At 52.2% G+C, this 17,580-nt stretch overlaps 2 protein-coding genes across 2 annotated transcripts in view; one reads left to right on the top strand and one right to left on the bottom strand.

Moving 5' to 3' along the window:
- The window catches only part of LOC142251622 (tubulin alpha-3 chain-like), a 68,774-nt gene extending 57,613 nt beyond the window's left edge, over positions 1 to 11,161 (top strand). The window contains exon 5 of the mRNA XM_075324592.1: positions 10,759 to 11,161. Coding sequence (XP_075180707.1) covers positions 10,759 to 11,055 — 297 coding nt within the window. The 3' untranslated portion in view covers positions 11,056 to 11,161. The remainder of the gene's footprint in view (positions 1 to 10,758) is intronic.
- Positions 11,162 to 11,414: 253 nt separating this feature from the next.
- Positions 11,415 to 17,580, bottom strand: part of LOC142251910 (U3 small nucleolar ribonucleoprotein IMP4-like) — a 57,234-nt gene continuing 51,068 nt past the window's right edge. The window contains exon 7 of the mRNA XM_075324959.1: positions 11,415 to 11,527. Within this exon, the coding sequence (XP_075181074.1) occupies positions 11,415 to 11,527 (113 nt within the window). The remainder of the gene's footprint in view (positions 11,528 to 17,580) is intronic.

The raw sequence follows: 17,580 nt of genomic DNA, 5'->3' as shown, positions 1-17,580 counted from the left end.
CTCTGGAGGACGAGGCGGACGTCGCAGCTCAGGGCTCTGAACCTGACGTTGCCCTCAATCTTGATACACCTGAAGGGGACGCCTTAGTTAATGATCTTATCTCGTCCATTAACCAGGTGTTAGATCTGTCTCCCCCGCCTCCACCTGTAGAGGAGTCGGCTTCTCAGCAGGAGAAACACCAGTTTCGGTTCCTCAAACGTACACGGAGTGCTTTTTTCGATCACTCTAACTTCAGAGATGCAGTCCAGAAGCCCAGAGCGGTTCCGGACAAGAGCTTTACTAAGCGCCTTACTGACACGCGTTACCCCTTCCCCTCTGACGTAGTTGGGTTGGGCTCAGTGTCCCAAGGTGGATCCTCCAGTCTCTAGATTGGCGGCTAGATCTGTAGTATCGGTGGCAGATGGCTCATCGCTGAAGGATGCCACTGACAGGCAGATAGAGCTCCTGATGAAATCCATCTATGAAGCCACGGGCGCGTCTTTTGCCCCGGCCTTTGCAGCCGTGTGGGCACTACAAGCTATCTCAGCTTGTCTGGCTGAGATTAATGCAGTCACACGTAATTCTGCTCCGCAGGTTGCGTCTCTGACTTCTCAAGCGACAGCTTTTTCTTCCTACGCCTAGCGGGCCAACGCACTTTTTCAGGCAGTGGCCACTCTGAAAACAGAGGGAGTTGTGATCCCGGTTCCCCCTCAGGAACATGGTCGCGGCTTTTACTCCAACTTGTTCGTGGTGCCAAAGAAGGACGGATCATTCCGCCCCGTTCTGGACCTCAAATTGCTCAACAGACATGTGAGCACCAGACGGTTTCGGATGGAATCTCTCCGCTCGGTCATCGCCTCGATGTCACAAGGAGACTTCCTAGCATCGATCGACATCAAGGATGCTTATCTCCATGTGCCGATCGCACCCGAACATCAACGCTTCTTGCGTTTCGCCATCGGGGACGAGCACCTTCAGTTCGTGGCATTGCCTTTCGGCCTGGCAACAGCCCCACGGGTGTTCACCAAAGTCATGGCATCCGTTGTAGCAGTCCTACACTCTCAGGGTCACTCGGTGATTCCCTACTTAGACGATCTCCTAGTCAGGGCAGCTTCTCGGGCGGCATGTCAACACAGCCTTACAGTCGCTCTGGCGACTCTCCAGCAGTTCGGGTGGATAATCAACTTCCCAAAATCCCAGTTGACACCGACTCAATCACTGACTTACCTCGGCATGGAGTTTCATACACAGTCAGCGGTAGTCAAGCTACCGCTGGACAAACAGCTGTCCCTGCAGGCAGGGATACAATCTCTTCTTCGGGGTCAGTCATACCCCTTGAGGCGCCTCATGCACTTCCTGGGGAAGATGGTGGCAGCGATGGAGGCAGTGCCGTTCGCGCAATTCCATCTGCGGCCACTCCAATGGGACATTCTCCGCAAATGGGACAGGAGGTCGACTTCCCTCGTCAGGAACGTCTCTCTGTCCCTTGCAACCAAGACGTCTCTTCAGTGGTGGCTCCGTCCCAATTCTCTATAGCAAGGAAGATCCTTCCTACCCCCAACCTGGGCTGTGGTCACCACGGACGCGAGCCTTTCAGGGTGGGGAGCGGTTTTCCGCCACCACAGGGCTCAGGGAACCTGGACTCCGGTAGAGTCCTCCCTTCAGATCAATGTTCTGGAGATAAGGGCAGTGTATCTAGCCTTATTGGCCTTCCATCGGTGGCTGGAGGGCAGGCAGATCCGTATACAGTCGGACAACGCCACTGCCGTCGCATACATCAACCATCAGGGCGGCACGCGCAGTCGTCAAGCCTTCCAGGAAGTCAGGCGGATTCTGCAGTGGGTGGAGGCCACAGCCTCCACGATCTCCGCAGTGTACATCCCGGGCGTAGAAAACTGGGAAGCAGATTTTCTCAGTCGTCAGGGCATGGACGCGGGGGAATGGTCTCTTCACCCAGACGTGTTTCGAGAGATCTGTCGCCGCTGGGGAACGCCGGACGTTGATCTCATGGCGTCACGACACAACAACAAGGTCCCGGCCTTCATGGCACGGTCTCAGGATCACAGAGCTCTGGCGGCGGACGCATTAGTTCAGGATTGGTCGCAGTTTCGACTGCCTTATGTGTTTCCCCCTCTGGCGATGCTGCCCAGAGTGCTGCGCAAAGTCAGGTCCGACTGTCGTCGCGCCATTCTCGTCGCTCCAGATTGGCCGAGGCGATCGTGGTACCCGGATCTGTGGCATCTCACGGTGGGTCAACCGTGGGCGCTTCCAGACCGCCCAGACTTGCTGTCACAAGGGCCGTTTTTCCATCTGAATTCTGTGGCCCTCAACCTGACTGTGTGGCCATTGAGTCCTGGATCCTAGCGTCTTCAGGATTATCTCAAGATGTCATTGCCACTATGAGACAGGCCAGGAAACCAACGTCCGCCAAGATCTATCACAGGACGTGGAGGATCTTCTTATCCTGGTGCTCTGATAACGGTTTTTCTCCATGGCCGTTTGCCTTACCCACTTTTCTTTCATTCCTTCAATCCGGAATGGACAAGGGTTTGTCACTCGGCTCTCTCAAAGGACAAGTATCGGCGCTCTCCGTATTTTTTCAAAAGCGCCTGGCCAGGCTTCCGCAGGTACGCACGTTCCTGCAGGGAGTTTGCCACATAGTCCCACCATACAAGCGTCCGCTGGAACCCTGGGACCTTGACAGGGTGCTAACGGCTCTTCAGAAACCACCTTTCGAGCCGCTGCGGGATGTCTCTTTATCACGTCTTTCGCAGAAGGTGGCATTTCTAGTGGCAGTTACATCACTCCGAAGAGTGTCGGAGCTTGCAGCGCTGTCATGCAAAGCCCCCTTCCTGGTGTTTCACCAGGATAAGTTGGTTCTGCGTCCGGTCCCGGACTTTCTCCCTAAGGTGGTGTCCCCTTTTCATCTCAATCAGGATATCTCCTTGCCTTCATTTTGCCCTAATCCAATTCACAAATGTGAAAAGGATTTGCACTCTTTGGATCTAGTGAGAGCACTCCGGATCTACGTGTCTCGCACGGCGCCCCTGCGTCGTTCAGATGCGCTCTTTGTCCTTGTCGCTGGCCAGCGTAAAGGGTCGCAGGCTTCCAAGTCAACCTTGGCTCGGTGGATCAAGGAACCGATTCTTGAAGCCTACCGTTCTTCTGGGCTTCAGATTCCTTCAGGGCTGAAGGCCCATTCTACCAGAGCCGTGGGTGCGTCCTGGGCATTGCGGCACCAGGCTACGGCTCAGCAGGTGTGTCAGGCGGCTACCTGGTCGAGTCTGCACACTTTCACGAAACACTATCAGGTGCATGCCTATGCTTCGGCAGATGCCAGTCTAGGTAGGCGAGTCCTTCAGGCGGCGGTTGCCCACCTGTAAGAGGGGGTCGTTTTCAGCTCTTTCTATCGAGGTATTCTTTTACCCACCCAGGGACTGCTTTTGGACGTCCCAATTGTCTGGGTCTCCCAATGGAGCGACAAAGAAGAAGGGAATTTTGTTTACTTACTGTAAATTCCTTTTCTTCTAGCTCCTATTGGGAGACCCAGCACCCGCCCCTGTTCCCTTCGGGCTGTTTGTTCTTTTGTGTACACATGTTGTTCATGTTAAATTGTTCTTTTGGTTCATGGTTTTCAGTTCTCCGAACATCCTTCGGATTGAATTTACCCTATACCAATTCATAAGTCTTCTCCTTCCTGCTTTTGCACCAAAACTGAGGAGCCCGTGATGCACGGGAGGGTGTATAGGCAGAGGGGAGGGGTATCACTTTTTAAAGTGTAATACTTTGTGTGGCCTCCGGAGGCAGAAGCTATACACCCAATTGTCTGGGTCTCCCAATAGGAGCTAGAAGAAAAGGAATTTACGATAAGTAAACAAAATTTCTTTGTCGCTCCATTGGGAGACCCAGACAATTGGGTGTATAGCTACTGCCTCCGGAGGACACACAAAGTATTACACTTAAAATTGTAAAGCCCCTCCCCTCTGCTATACACCCTCCCGTGCATCACGGGCTCCTCAGTTTTTATGCTTTGTGCGAAGGAGGCACACATCCACGCATAGCTCCACAACTTAGTCAGCAGCAGCTGCTGACTATTTCGGATGGAAGAAAAGTGGGCCCATATAGGGCCCCCAGCATGCTCCCTTCTCACCCCACTCTGGTCGGCGGTGCTGTTAAGGTTGAGGTACCCATTGCGGGTACATAGGCAGGAGCCAACATGCTGTTTTCCTTCCCCATCCCTGCTAGGGCTCTGGGTGAAGTGGGATCCATGATCGGTCTCCAGACACTGGGACCGTGCTCCCTCCGCAGCCCCTGGGGAATCTGCTGGACAGGAGCTGGGTATCGTCAGGGACATGGCCCTGCTACTGTGAGGTACTCTGTGTCCCCTTGGGGACGGCGCATGGAGCGCTTGTGTCATACACGCTGCAGCACTGCTGGGCGTGTTAGTGCGCCGGGACTACCGCGCTGGCCGAGCTTGTTGCCGGCCGCGCTTATAACTATAGTCCCCGGCTCTGCGGCCTAGTACCGCATATTCCAAGGGCTCTGTGTCCCCGTTGGGACGGCGCATAAAGCACCTTGGGCCCAGACGCTGCAGCGCCTGCGGCGTGCGTATGGGTCCGGGACTACCGCGCCGACCGTGCACTGCCGGCCGGCCGCGATTTTAACTTTAGTCCCCGGCTTTTGCGGCCTAGTATGGGATTCTCCCGCCCCCAGACCTGCCAGTCAGGGAAAAGGGCGGGACGGTCGGTATGACGCCGACAGTGAGGGCTGTAGTACATTGAGCTGTCCTCCGCCCCCCTCACTACCCACGCTGGGGCACCAGATTCCCGCACTTTTTTGTGACTACGCCCACGCCTCCCTCCTCCTCAGAGAACGCCGTCAGCCATGTTTTTCAGCAACTTCTGGCTGCAGCTGAGGGAGACCCGGGGCAGAGAATCTGGTGGCTACAAGCCACATCCGCAGCCCCTGCCGGACAGGAGACGGAGTATCGTCAGGGACATGGCCCTGCATCTACAGGTACTCTGTGTCCCCGTTGGGACGGTGCATGAAGCACCTTGGCCTCAGACGCAGCTGCGACTGCGATGTGCATTTTTTGTCCGGGACTACCGCGCCGACCATGCCTGTTTGCCGGCCGCGGTTTTTACTTTAGTTCCCGGCTTTTGCGGCCTACTGTGTTAAACTCCCGCCCCTGAGCCTGCCAGTCAGGGAGAAGGGCGGGATGGTCGGTATGTTGCCGACAGTGAGGGCTGGAGCACACCTCGCTGTCCTCCACCCCCCCCCCCCAATCACTGATCACTATAGACCACCGGATTACCGCAGACAGAGCCCTGCATCATAACGTACTCTGTGTCCCCTGAGGGACAGTGCATGCATGTTTTACAAATTACGCAGCGGTTGCTGACTGTTTGTGAGACTCGGACTACCGCACAGACCGCGCCATGTCTGCCGGCCGCGTTTTTAAATCCCGGCTCTTACGGCCTAGTGCCATATACTCCCGTTCTGGGGCCTGCCAGTCAGGGGTAACGACGGGACGGCCGACTGAACGTCGGCAGGGAGGGCTGGAGCATACGTTGGTATCCTCCTTCCCCCTCACTGAGCACTGGGGGGGCACCAGTTTTTCAGGTGTTGTCCCCCCCTTGGTGCCGCAGTATATATATATATATATATATGTTTATTTATATGGTATATGATTACGGAGCTGGGGGCACTGGTTGAACTCCGCCGGCGTTACCTGTCCAGGCGGCAGGAACAGAGTTGCAGCCTTTGCTGAGAAACTCTGAGTCATTTTCACTATTCATGTCTCAGGCTATGGACAAATGGTCGGCTAAGAGACTAGGAGTTTGCAGTCCAGACCGGTCCCTTACACGGGCCCCGGGCACTGCGGGATCGCCCCAGGCCTCTATTGGTCTGCGACGAAGCGTGTTCCTGGGGTGGCCTCTAGTTATGACGTGGGGTACTCCAGCACGAACCGCAGTCCCAGTCCGGCTAAGCAGCCTTGCTTGGAATCTTCCCCGACTTCTTCAAGGGTCTCAGCTTGAGGACCCTCTAGAGGATGAGGCGGAGGTCGCAGCCCAGGACTCTGTCCGGACGTGGCTCTAAAGGCTTCACAGATTTGTACAGAAGCACACCTTCCCGGACAAGCGTTTTACTGAACGCCTTGTAACACACGTTGTCCCTTCCCCTCTGACGTTGTTAAGGTTTGGGCTCAGTGTCATAAGGTGCCCTCCAGTCTCTTGACTGGCGGCTAGATCAGTAGTAGCAGTGGCTGACGGGTCCACGCTCAAGAATGCCACGGACAGACAGATAGAACTCCTAATGAGATCCATCTATGAACCCATAGGCGCGTCCGTTGCCCCAGCCTTTGCAGGGGCGGGCACTCCAGGCTATCTCAGCTGCTCTGTCTCAGATTAATGCGGTCTGCTCCGCATTTAGCGTCTTGACGTCTCAGGCGGTGGTATTTTCAGCCTCCGCCGTGCACAGAGAACCTTTTCTGTATGGCGGTCCAGGTCAGGGGAGTGCTCCCCACGTGTCCAAGACCGATGTAGGAGACATTCTGTCTTACGGTCACAGGATAGAGCTCAGTTCTCGTCCTCCGACTCGTTGCTTCAGAGCATCTCCGTCCCCCGAGCGAGCCGATGCATTTCCAGGCGGTGAACACCAGATAGGACGGATCACTCCACCCCGTTCTGGACTTCACACTGCTCAACGGACAGAGAACCTAACGGTTCCGGATGGAATCTCTCCGCTTTGCCATCACCTTTGATGGCCCAAGGAGGCTTCCTAGCATCAATCGACATCAGGGATGCTTATCCCCACGTGCCGATTGTACCAGGATTTCAGCGCTTCCTGCGCTTCGCCATAGGGGACGAACAACTTCAGTTCGTGGCACTAACTCTTGGCCTGGCGACAGCCCCACGGGCCTTCACCAAGGTCATGACAACGGTGGTAGCGGTCCTACACTCTCAGGGACACTCGGTGATCCTTTACTTAGACTATCTGCTGGTCAAGGCTCCCTCTCGGGTGGCATGCCAACACAGCCCGAACATTGCTCTAGAGACTCTCCAGAGATTCGGGTGGATCATCAATTTCCCAAAGTCAAGATTGACACCGGCCCAATCACTGACATATCTCAGCATGGAGTTTCATACTCTCTCAGCGATAGTGCAGCTTCAACTGGACATACAGCGTTCACTACAGACAAGGGTGCAATCGCTCCTTCGAGCCCAGTCACACCCTTTGAGGCGCCTCATACACTTCCTAGAGAAGTTGGTGGCAGCTATGGAGGCAGCTCAGTTTGCGCAGATTCATCTGCGCCCACTTCAAGGGGACTTTCTCCGCAAATGGGACAGCAAATCGACGTCCCTCGACAGGAACGTTGCTCCTTCTCGGGCAGCCAAGGCATCCCTTCAGTGGTGGCTTCTTCTCACGTCTTATCGAAGGAAAAATCCTTCCTGCCCCCATCCTGGGCTGTGGTCACGGCTGACGCGAGTCTGTCAGGGAGTCTTCCCCCGCCACAGGGCTCAGGGTACATGGACTCAACAGAGTCCTCCCTCCAGATCAATGTTCTGGAGATAAGGGCAGTGTATCTAGCCCTAAAAGCGTTCCAGCCGTGGCTGGAAGGCAGGCAGATCCGAATTCAGTCGGACAACGCCACGGCGGTGGCATACATCAACCACCAAGGCGGCACAAGCAGTCGGCAAGCCTTCCAGGAAGTCCGGCGGATTCTGCTGTGGATGGAAGCCACAGCCTCCACCATCTCCGCAGTTCACATCCCGGGCGTAGAGAACTGGGAAGCAGTCTTTCTCAGTCGCCGGGCATGGACGCAGGGGAATGGTCTCTTCACCCGGACGGGTTTCAAGAGATTTGTTGCCGCTGGGTGAAGCCGAACGTCGACCTATTGGCGTCCCGGCACAACAACAAGGTCCCGGCATTCAGGGCACGTTCTCAAGACCAGATTGGTCGCAGTTTCCACTGCCTTATGTATTCCTCCTCTGGCGATGCTGCCCAGAGTGTTAAGCAAGATCAGATCCGACTGCCGCCGTGCCATCCTCGTCGCTCCAGACTGGCCGAGGAGGTCGTGGTACCCGGATCTGTGGCTTCTCACGGTAGGCCAACCGTGGACACTACCAGGCCGGCCAGACTTACTATCTCAAGGGCCGTTTTTCTATCTGAACTCTGCGGCCCTCAACCTGACTGCGTAGCCTTTGAGTCCTGGATCCTAGCGTCTTCAGGGTTATCTCAAGAGGTCATTACCACTATGAGACAGGCCAGGAAACCAACGTCCGCCAAGATCTACCACAGGACGTGGAAGATCTTCTTATCCTGATGTTCTGATCAGGATGTTACTCTGGCCATTCGCCTTGCCCATTTTTCTATCCTTCCTTCAATCCGGAATGGAATAGGGGTGGTCTCTCGATTCCCTTAAGGGACGAATTTCGGCGCTTCTGTGTTTTTTTCAAAAGCGTCTAGCCAGGCTTCCTCAGGCACGCACGTCCCTGCAGGGGGTTTGCCACATAGTCCCTCCTTCCAAGAGTCGGCTAGAACCCTGGGATCGGAACGGGGTCATATCGGCTCTTCAGGAATCACCCTTCGAGCCAATGAGGGATATTTCTCTTTCATGCTTTTCGCAGAAGGTGGTCTTCCTAGTGGCAGTCACGTCACTCCGCAGAGTGTCTGAAATAGCAGCACTGTCATGCAAAGCCCCACTTCCTGGTGTTTCACCAGGACAAGGTGGTTCTGCGTCCGGTTCCGGAATTTCTCCCGAAGGTGGTATCCTCTTTTCATCTCAATCAGGATATCTTCTTACCTTCTTTTTTGTCCTCATCCAGTTCACCGATGTGAAAAGGATTTGCACTTGTTAGGTCTGGTGAGAGCACTCAGACTCTACATTTCTCGTACGGCGCCCCTGCGCCGCTCGGATGCGCTCTTTGTCCTTGTCGCTGGCCAGCGTAAAGGGTCGCAGGCTTCCAAGTCAACTTGGCTCAGTGGATCAAGGAACCAATTCTTGCAGCCTACCGTTCTACTGGGCTTCCGGTCCCTTCAGGGCTGGAGGCCCATTCTGCCAGAGCCGTGGGTGAGTCCTGGGCATTGCTGCACCAGGCTACGGCTCAGCAGGTGTGTCAGGCGACTACCTGGTCGTGTCTGCACACTTTCACGAAGCACTATCTAGTGCATACCTACGCTTCGGCAGATGCCAGCTTAGGTAGGCGAGTCCTTCAGGCGGCGGTTGTCCACCTGTAGGACGGAGCCGTTTTACGGCCCTTTTACCGAGGTATTCTTTTACCCACCCAGGGACTGCTTTTGGACGTCCCAATTGTCTGGGTCTCCCAATGGAGCGACAAAGAAGAAGGGAATTTTGTTTACTTACCGTAAATTCCTTTTCTTCTAGCTCCAATTGGGAGACCCAGCACCCGCCCCTGTTCCCTTCGGGCTGTTGTTCTTGGTTATGGTTTCAGTTCTCCGAACATCCTTCGGATTGAATTTACCTTAGACCAATTTATAAGTTTCCTCCTTCCTGCTTTTGCACCAAAACTGAGGAGCCCGTGATGCACGGGAGGGTGTATAGCAGAGGGGAGGGGCTTTACAATTTTAAGTGTAATACTTTGTGTGTCCTCCGGAGGCAGTAGCTATACACCCAATTGTCTGGGTCTCCCAATTGGAGCTAGAAGAAAAGGAATTTACGATAAGTAAACAAAATTCCCTTCTTTTTGTGCGTTTTTGCTGCAGAAATTTCTTGAGAAAATGGTTGTGCCTTTCTGCAGACATTCCCCAGCAAAACCTATGGGAAAAAAAAAAATAGCTGTGCGCACACTGCGTTTTTTCTTAAGAAAATCTACCGAAATAATTTTCTTAAGAAAAAGAATGAGCAGTCACTTCTTTTCTGCAGGTAGCTGCGTTATTCACTCCATTGACTGCAATGTAATCATGAAATAGCGCAGGAATAGCGCAGGTAGCAAATCATGTGCGTTTCATTGCGTTTTCCTGCGTTATTCCCGCGTTGTTTCACGTTTTTCGGGACATAGTGTACATCACTGCCCTGTGTTTTGCAAGGACGTGATGTGACTAGAAGAGGAAGAGGAAGTTCCTCCATTTTCAGTGGTGTAGGAAGTATACATATATAATGCACAGACACATAGAAATCCAATGTACATATTAAAAAAAAAAGCGTGTGCTCCGCCGTATTTTTACCGTCCAGCCGGGTAAGCACACAGCGGCGGCCCGATATTCTCAGGCTGGGGAGGGCGAGGGCCAGGGTAAATATCAGTTAAAAGCAAAGCACTTTTTGCTTGGTTACCCGATATTTATCTTGGTTACAGCATACACCGCTCAGCGCTGGCTCCCTGCACACGTAACCAGTGTAAATATCGGGTAACTAACCAAAGCGCATTGGTTAGTAACCCTATGTGTATCCTGGTTACGGGTGCAGGGAGCCAGAGAGCGCATGCGCACGAAATCCTACGGATCAAACCGTTACATGCTGCGTTGCTCCCGCCCGGCGGTCAGTCAAAAAACAACTGACCGTCACGCAGCGGATGCAACGCAGCATCATCAGTCACAATCTGTCGTTAATAGAAGTCTATGGGGAAAAACTGGATTCCTGCAAAATATTTTGCAGGATACCGTAATTCCTCAAGGCGATGGATTGTGACTGAAGCAAAACAACGGAAGTGTGAACTTAGCCTAAATGAATGAAGAATCAGCCAAATGGGAGTTGGGAGTCTCCTTACGCTGCATAGAAGCCGGCTGTCAGAGCTTACCGCTTATTACCTCTCCCCTCAGGTCGGAATCAACTACCAGCCCCCAACAGTGGTGCCCGGGGGAGACCTGGCCAAAGTGCAGCGCGCTGTGTGCATGCTGAGCAACACTACGGCCATCGCAGAGGCCTGGGCCCGGCTGGACCACAAGTTCGATCTGATGTACGCCAAGCGAGCCTTCGTGCACTGGTACGTGGGAGAGGGAATGGAGGAAGGAGAGTTCTCCGAGGCCCGAGAAGATCTGGCCGCGCTGGAAAAGGACTACGAAGAAGTGGGAATAGACTCTGTAGACGAGGAGGCTGAAGAGGGAGAGGAGTACTGAGGAAGGAGCAGCCGATGGGATAGGAGAGGTATTAGTGGTTATTAGCAGGTATTAGTGGTTATTAGCAGTTATTAGTGGTTATTAGCAGGTATTAGTGGTTATTAGCAGTTATTAGGGGTTATTAGCAGTTATTAGTGGTTATTAGCAGTTATTAGTGGTTATTAGCAGTTATTAGGGGTTATTAGCAGTTATTAGGGGTTATTAGCAGTTATTAGTGGTTATTAGCAGTTATTAGTGGTTATTCTGTTACTTGTTCTCTGTAGGTTACAGTTTACACTCATTAAAATAAGTTACATTGAAGAGATTCTCCACGTCCCGTCCTTATATAAAGATCTTTATTTACAGGTAACACACAAATACTATTCATTGGTGAGATATTTCCTCTTCTTAGCGGTGTTGGTGTATGGATGCCAGCGCCACTCCACCTCTGCCGTGCCCTCATTCTCCAGGGTGCCCAGCTTTATCATGTACACTGCAAAGAGTAACAGCCGGTGATAAGTACGGAGCGCTGACGCTGGGGCCCTGATACATCACAGCATTTCACAGGGGTTTCTACATGAAAACGTCTTAGGCTATGTGGCCCCGGGACACTGTACTCGCGGATATATCCGCAGGTTTCCCGCAGCTGATCCCCGGAATCCGCAGCTATCCATACCTACGGGATTCCAACGAAATATCTGCGGGAAACCTGCGGACATTCATGTGACTTACCCACGGAAGTCTCCATAGTGGAGAGGCGGAACGTCCGCAGGAATAATTAACATGTAGTTACGTGCGGCTGCAGGACATCTGCAGCATATTCTGCAGCCGCACATACCGCAGCATGGACACAGCACTCCCCATGTCCCATAGGATAACATGGGGAGTGTCTGTACTTGCTAAAACCTCCGGATTTATCTAGAAAATCCAGATAAATCCGCAGGTTTTCAGCAGCAAAATCCACTGGTACAGAGTCCCGTGGGCACAAAGCTTTAATCTGTGAAGAGTCGGACGATCGTATAACTCGGACGGGGATTGCAATGCTCTCCCCACCAAAGAGTGACTGCTGCATAGAGGAGCATGAGGCCGTTGTGCTCGGGTGGGGAGAGCCGCCGGCCAGTCCAAGCCTGCCATCCCCGTCCGACTCTTCCCTTAGTGACAGTGGTTTGCGACAAATTCATCAAACTATTTGCTGCTTTTTAAGGCCCTGTGCACACGCTGCGGCTTTTACCACAGATTTGCTGCAGAAAATGTTTTTAACATTGCTACAGTCTTTCCCCAGCAAAACCTATGGGTTTAAAAAAAAATGTGTTTTTTTATACCTGTGGAATTAATGTGCATGTCACTTCTTTTCCGCAGGCACCTGCAGTTTTCTTTTTCGCTCTATTGGGAGACCCAGACAATTGGGTGTATAGGCTATGCCTCCGGAGGCAGCACAAAGTATTACACTCAAAAGTGTTAAGCCCCTCCCCTTCTGCCTATACACCCCCCGTGCTCCCACGGGCTCCTCAGTTTTTTGCTTTGTGCGAAGGAGGCAGACCTGCACACACAGCTCCACAGATTAGTCAGCAGCAGCTGCTCACTAGGTCGGATGGAAGAAAAGTGGGCCCATATAGGGCCCCCAGCATGCTCCCTTCTCACCCCACTTTTGTCGGCGGTGTTGTTAAGGTTGAGGTATCCATTGCGGGTACGGAGGCTGGAGCCCACATGCTGTTTTCCTTCCCCATCCCCCTTAGGGCTCTGGGTGAAGTGGGATCTTATCGGTCTCCAGGCACTGAGACCGGGCTTCATCCACAACTCCTGTGGAGCCTGATGGATAGGAGCCGGGTATCGTTCAGGGACATGGCCCTGCATCTTAAAGGTACTCTGTATCCCTATGGGGACCGCGCACGGCATCACCTCAGCTTTGCTGGGTGTGCTAGTGCACCGGGGACCGCGGCGCTGACCGGGTCTATATGTGCCATTACACACTCAGCGTCGCTGAGTGTGTTTATATGTAAGGGCTACCGCACTGACCGCCGTTGCCACGGGACACTGCGACGCGGCTGGGACTTGTAGTTCGCCGGGGACTTTCACGCGACCGCGCTTTTACGGCGGCCGCGTTTATTACTACAGTCCCCGGCTTCATTGCGGCCTAGTTTCCCTTTTTTTCTCCCGCCCTCAGCCCTGACAGGCAGGGGAAGGGCGGGACGCTGCACGGAGCGAGCAGCAATGAGGGCTGGAGTATGATTTACATGCTCCACTCCCCTCACTGTGCACAGTATGAGCGCCCGTTTCGCGCTCTTTCTAGGCCACGCCCACAGCTTCCTCAGCTCGTCAGGACGCCGCAGCCATTCCTGTCAGCTCCACCGACGCTGCAGAGAGGGACATATTCATCGGAGACCCAGACACGGTCTCTGGTGGCCTCACAACCGCTTAGGCGGCTGGTAAGCAGCACATGTGGTGCTAGCCCCATGGTGCTGTATTGTATTGGTACATTATTTGTGTACTGTATATAATTTACACTGTATGAGCACAGTTCTTTCTGGCTATATACCCTATTGTGTTACTCAGGGAAAACTATAGCATGGCGCCCACAAAAGGCAGGGGTGCCAAAACACAGGCTTATTATGTTGCCTGCGCCGCATGTAAGACCCAGCTACCGGCAGGTTCCACTGACCCTCATTGTGTACAGTGTTCGACCCCTGTGACACTTCCTCAGCCGGATCCTCTGCCAAGAGGGGCCCAGGGGGAGCCACCTGTTGTCACTGTCCAGGTGACAGGGACTGAGTTTACAGCCTTTAAGGATCAACTATCTGAGACTATGGCTAAGATACTAGAAGCCTTGCAGTCCAGACCGGTATCTCAGCAAAGGGACTCTGTTGAATCATTGTTCCCTGACCCCCCTCAGTTGGACCAACAATGTCCTCACGGGGTATCTCATACATCCCAGACGGAGGGTTCGGACTTAGAACCTAGCCCCAGATCGTCTAAGCGGGCCCGCTTAGAATTCCCTCGACATCATATTGTTTAGGGTCTCAGCGGGGGGATTCTCTGGTTGATGATGCGGAGACAGCTGATCAGGATTCTGATCCTGGGAGCGCTCTCAATCTTAATTCTCCAGACGGGGACGCCATAGTGAATGATCTTATTGCATCCATTCATCAGTTGCTGGATATTCTTCCCTCAGCCCCTCCGGCGGAGGAGTCAGATTCTCAGCAGGAGAAATTTCGCTTCAGGTTCCCCAAGCATACACAGAGTATGTTTCTAGACCACTCTGATTTCAGAGAGGCAATCCAGAATCACCATGCTTGTCCGGATAAGCGTTTCTCTAAGCGCCTTAAGGATACACGTTATCCTTTTCCCCCGGAAGTGGTTAAAGGTTGGATTCAATGTCCCAAAGTGGATCCTCCAATCTCCAGACTGGCGGCTAGATCCATACTTGCAGTGGAAGATGGGGCCTCGCTTAAACATGCCACTGACAGGCAGATGGAGCTCTGGATGAAATCCATCTATGAAGCTATCGGAGCTTCTTTTGCCCCAGCATTCGCAGCCGTATGGGCGCTACAAGCTATATCAGCAGGTCAAGCGAAAGTTGAAGCGGCCGCGCCACAAGTGGCTTCCATTACCTCCCAGACCTCGGCAATTGCGTCTTACGCTATGAATGCTGTCCTGGACTCTGTGAGCTGTACGGCAGTTGCGACCGCCAATTCGGTAGTAGTCCGCAGGGCCTTGTGGCTACGGGAGTGGAAGGCAGATTCCGCTTCCAAAAAAGCGTTTAACCGGTTTGCCAATTTCTGGCGACAGGCTCTTTGGCGAGCGCCTGGATGAAATCATCAAACAATCCAAGGGAAAGGATACATCCTTACCCCAGCCCAAGCAGAACCTCTCAGAAAAACCACAAAAAACTACATCAAAAAAACACCAAAAAGGAGCCAAGACAAATGATATGTGCACACACAGAATGTGGTGAGCCTTCCTCATAAAGATGGCTGCAGCCGAGGTGCAAGATGCTGATGTCACAGCCACTCAACCTCCACATTAGGGGGGAGGGGCGGCTGCTTAGCATAAGACATGCACACTAATAAGGCTTGCACTGGGAGCCCATCATATAATGAGTGAAATGCACAGTGTCTGAACTGTGACCTATAAATGACGCCAGAAACCCAGGTCAGGCGGGCAAAACAGCACTATATAAGTGCATCTCGCACGGATACACGAGACGCACAGTGTCTGAATAATGGCCTATAAATGACGCACAACACCAGGTCCAGGCGGGTCAGTTAGCACTATGAGTACATAACACATGACAGGCTCACCATTTAACCACCTGAATTCAAAAGGTCCACACACATCCTGCAAAAATGGATAAAATGTGCCATACCTCAAATAGTGAGATATTAGTTTATATTTTGGCCCAAAATATGTAAGCTCGCAATCCGTTCGTCAAGGATTCTCACACTTGCGAGTCCCTACACTGAATTAGTTAGAAAAACCACAAAAAACTACATCAAAAAAACACCAAAAAGGAGCCAAGACAAATGATATGTGCACACACAGAATGTGGTGAGCCTTCCTCATAAAGATGGCTGCAGCCGAGGTGCAAGATGCTGATGTCACAGCCACTCAACCTCCACATTAGGGGGGAGGGGCGGCTGCTTAGCATAAGACATGCACACTAATAAGGCTTGCACTGGGAGCCCATCATATAATGAGTGAAATGCACAGTGTCTGAACTGTGACCTATAAATGACGCCAGAAACCCAGGTCAGGCGGGCAAACCAGCACTATATAAGTGCATCTCGCACGGATACACGAGACGCACAGTGTCTGAATAATGGCCTATAAATGACGCACAACACCAGGTCCAGGCGGGTCAGTTAGCACTATGAGTACATAACACATGGCAGGCTCACCATTTAACCACCTGAATTCAAAAGGTCCACACACATCCTGCAAAAATGGATAAAATGTGCCATACCTCAAATAGTGAGATATTGGTTTATATTTTGGCCCAAAATATGTAAGCTCGCAATCCGTTCGTCAAGGATTCTCACACTTGCGAGTCCCTACACTGAATTAGTTAGAAAAACCACAAAAAACTACATCAAAAAAACACCAAAAAGGAGCCAAGACAAATGATATGTGCACACACAGAATGTGGTGAGCCTTCCTCATAAAGATGGCTGCAGCCGAGGTGCAAGATGCTGATGTCACAGCCACTCAACCTCCACATTAGGGGGGAGGGGCGGCTGCTTAGCATAAGACATGCACACTAATAAGGCTTGCACTGGGAGCCCATCATATAATGAGTGAAATGCACAGTGTCTGAACTGTGACCTATAAATGACGCCAGAAACCCAGGTCAGGCGGGCAAAACAGCACTATATAAGTGCATCTCGCACGGATACACGAGACGCACAGTGTCTGAATAATGGCCTATAAATGACGCACAACACCAGGTCCAGGCGGGTCAGTTAGCACTATGAGTACATAACACATGACAGGCTCACCATTTAACCACCTGAATTCAAAAGGTCCACACACATCCTGCAAAAATGGATAAAATGTGCCATACCTCAAATAGTGAGATATTAGTTTATATTTTGGCCCAAAATATGTAAGCTCGCAATCCGTTCGTCAAGGATTCTCACACTTGCGAGTCCCTACACTGAATTAGTTAGAAAAACCACAAAAAACTACATCAAAAAAACACCAAAAAGGAGCCAAGACAAATGATATGTGCACACACAGAATGTGGTGAGCCTTCCTCATAAAGATGGCTGCAGCCGAGGTGCAAGATGCTGATGTCACAGCCACTCAACCTCCACATTAGGGGGGAGGGGCGGCTGCTTAGCATAAGACATGCACACTAATAAGGCTTGCACTGGGAGCCCATCATATAATGAGTGAAATGCACAGTGTCTGAACTGTGACCTATAAATGACGCCAGAAACCCAGGTCAGGCGGGCAAAACAGCACTATATAAGTGCATCTCGCACGGATACACGAGACGCACAGTGTCTGAATAATGGCCTATAAATGACGCACAACACCAGGTCCAGGCGGGTCAGTTAGCACTATGAGTACATAACACATGACAGGCTCACCATTTAACCACCTGAATTCAAAAGGTCCACACACATCCTGCAAAAATGGATAAAATGTGCCATACCTCAAATAGTGAGATATTAGTTTATATTTTGGCCCAAAATATGTAAGCTCGCAATCCGTTCGTCAAGGATTCTCACACTTGCGAGTCCCTACACTGAATTAGTTAGAAAAACCACAAAAAACTACATCAAAAAAACACCAAAAAGGAGCCAAGACAAATGATATGTGCACACACAGAATGTGGTGAGCCTTCCTCATAAAGATGGCTGCAGCCGAGGTGCAAGATGCTGATGTCACAGCCACTCAACCTCCACATTAGGGGGGAGGGGCGGCTGCTTAGCATAAGACATGCACACTAATAAGGCTTGCACTGGGAGCCCATCATATAATGAGTGAAATGCACAGTGTCTGAACTGTGACCTATAAATGACGCCAGAAACCCAGGTCAGGCGG

The sequence above is a fragment of the Anomaloglossus baeobatrachus genome, chromosome 9 (genome assembly GCF_048569485.1).
Source record: "Anomaloglossus baeobatrachus isolate aAnoBae1 chromosome 9, aAnoBae1.hap1, whole genome shotgun sequence".
NCBI classification, from domain to species: domain Eukaryota; kingdom Metazoa; phylum Chordata; class Amphibia; order Anura; family Aromobatidae; genus Anomaloglossus; species Anomaloglossus baeobatrachus.
The sequence above is the reverse complement of the archived record's forward strand: the minus strand, read 5'-3'. Positions and strand labels throughout refer to the sequence as shown.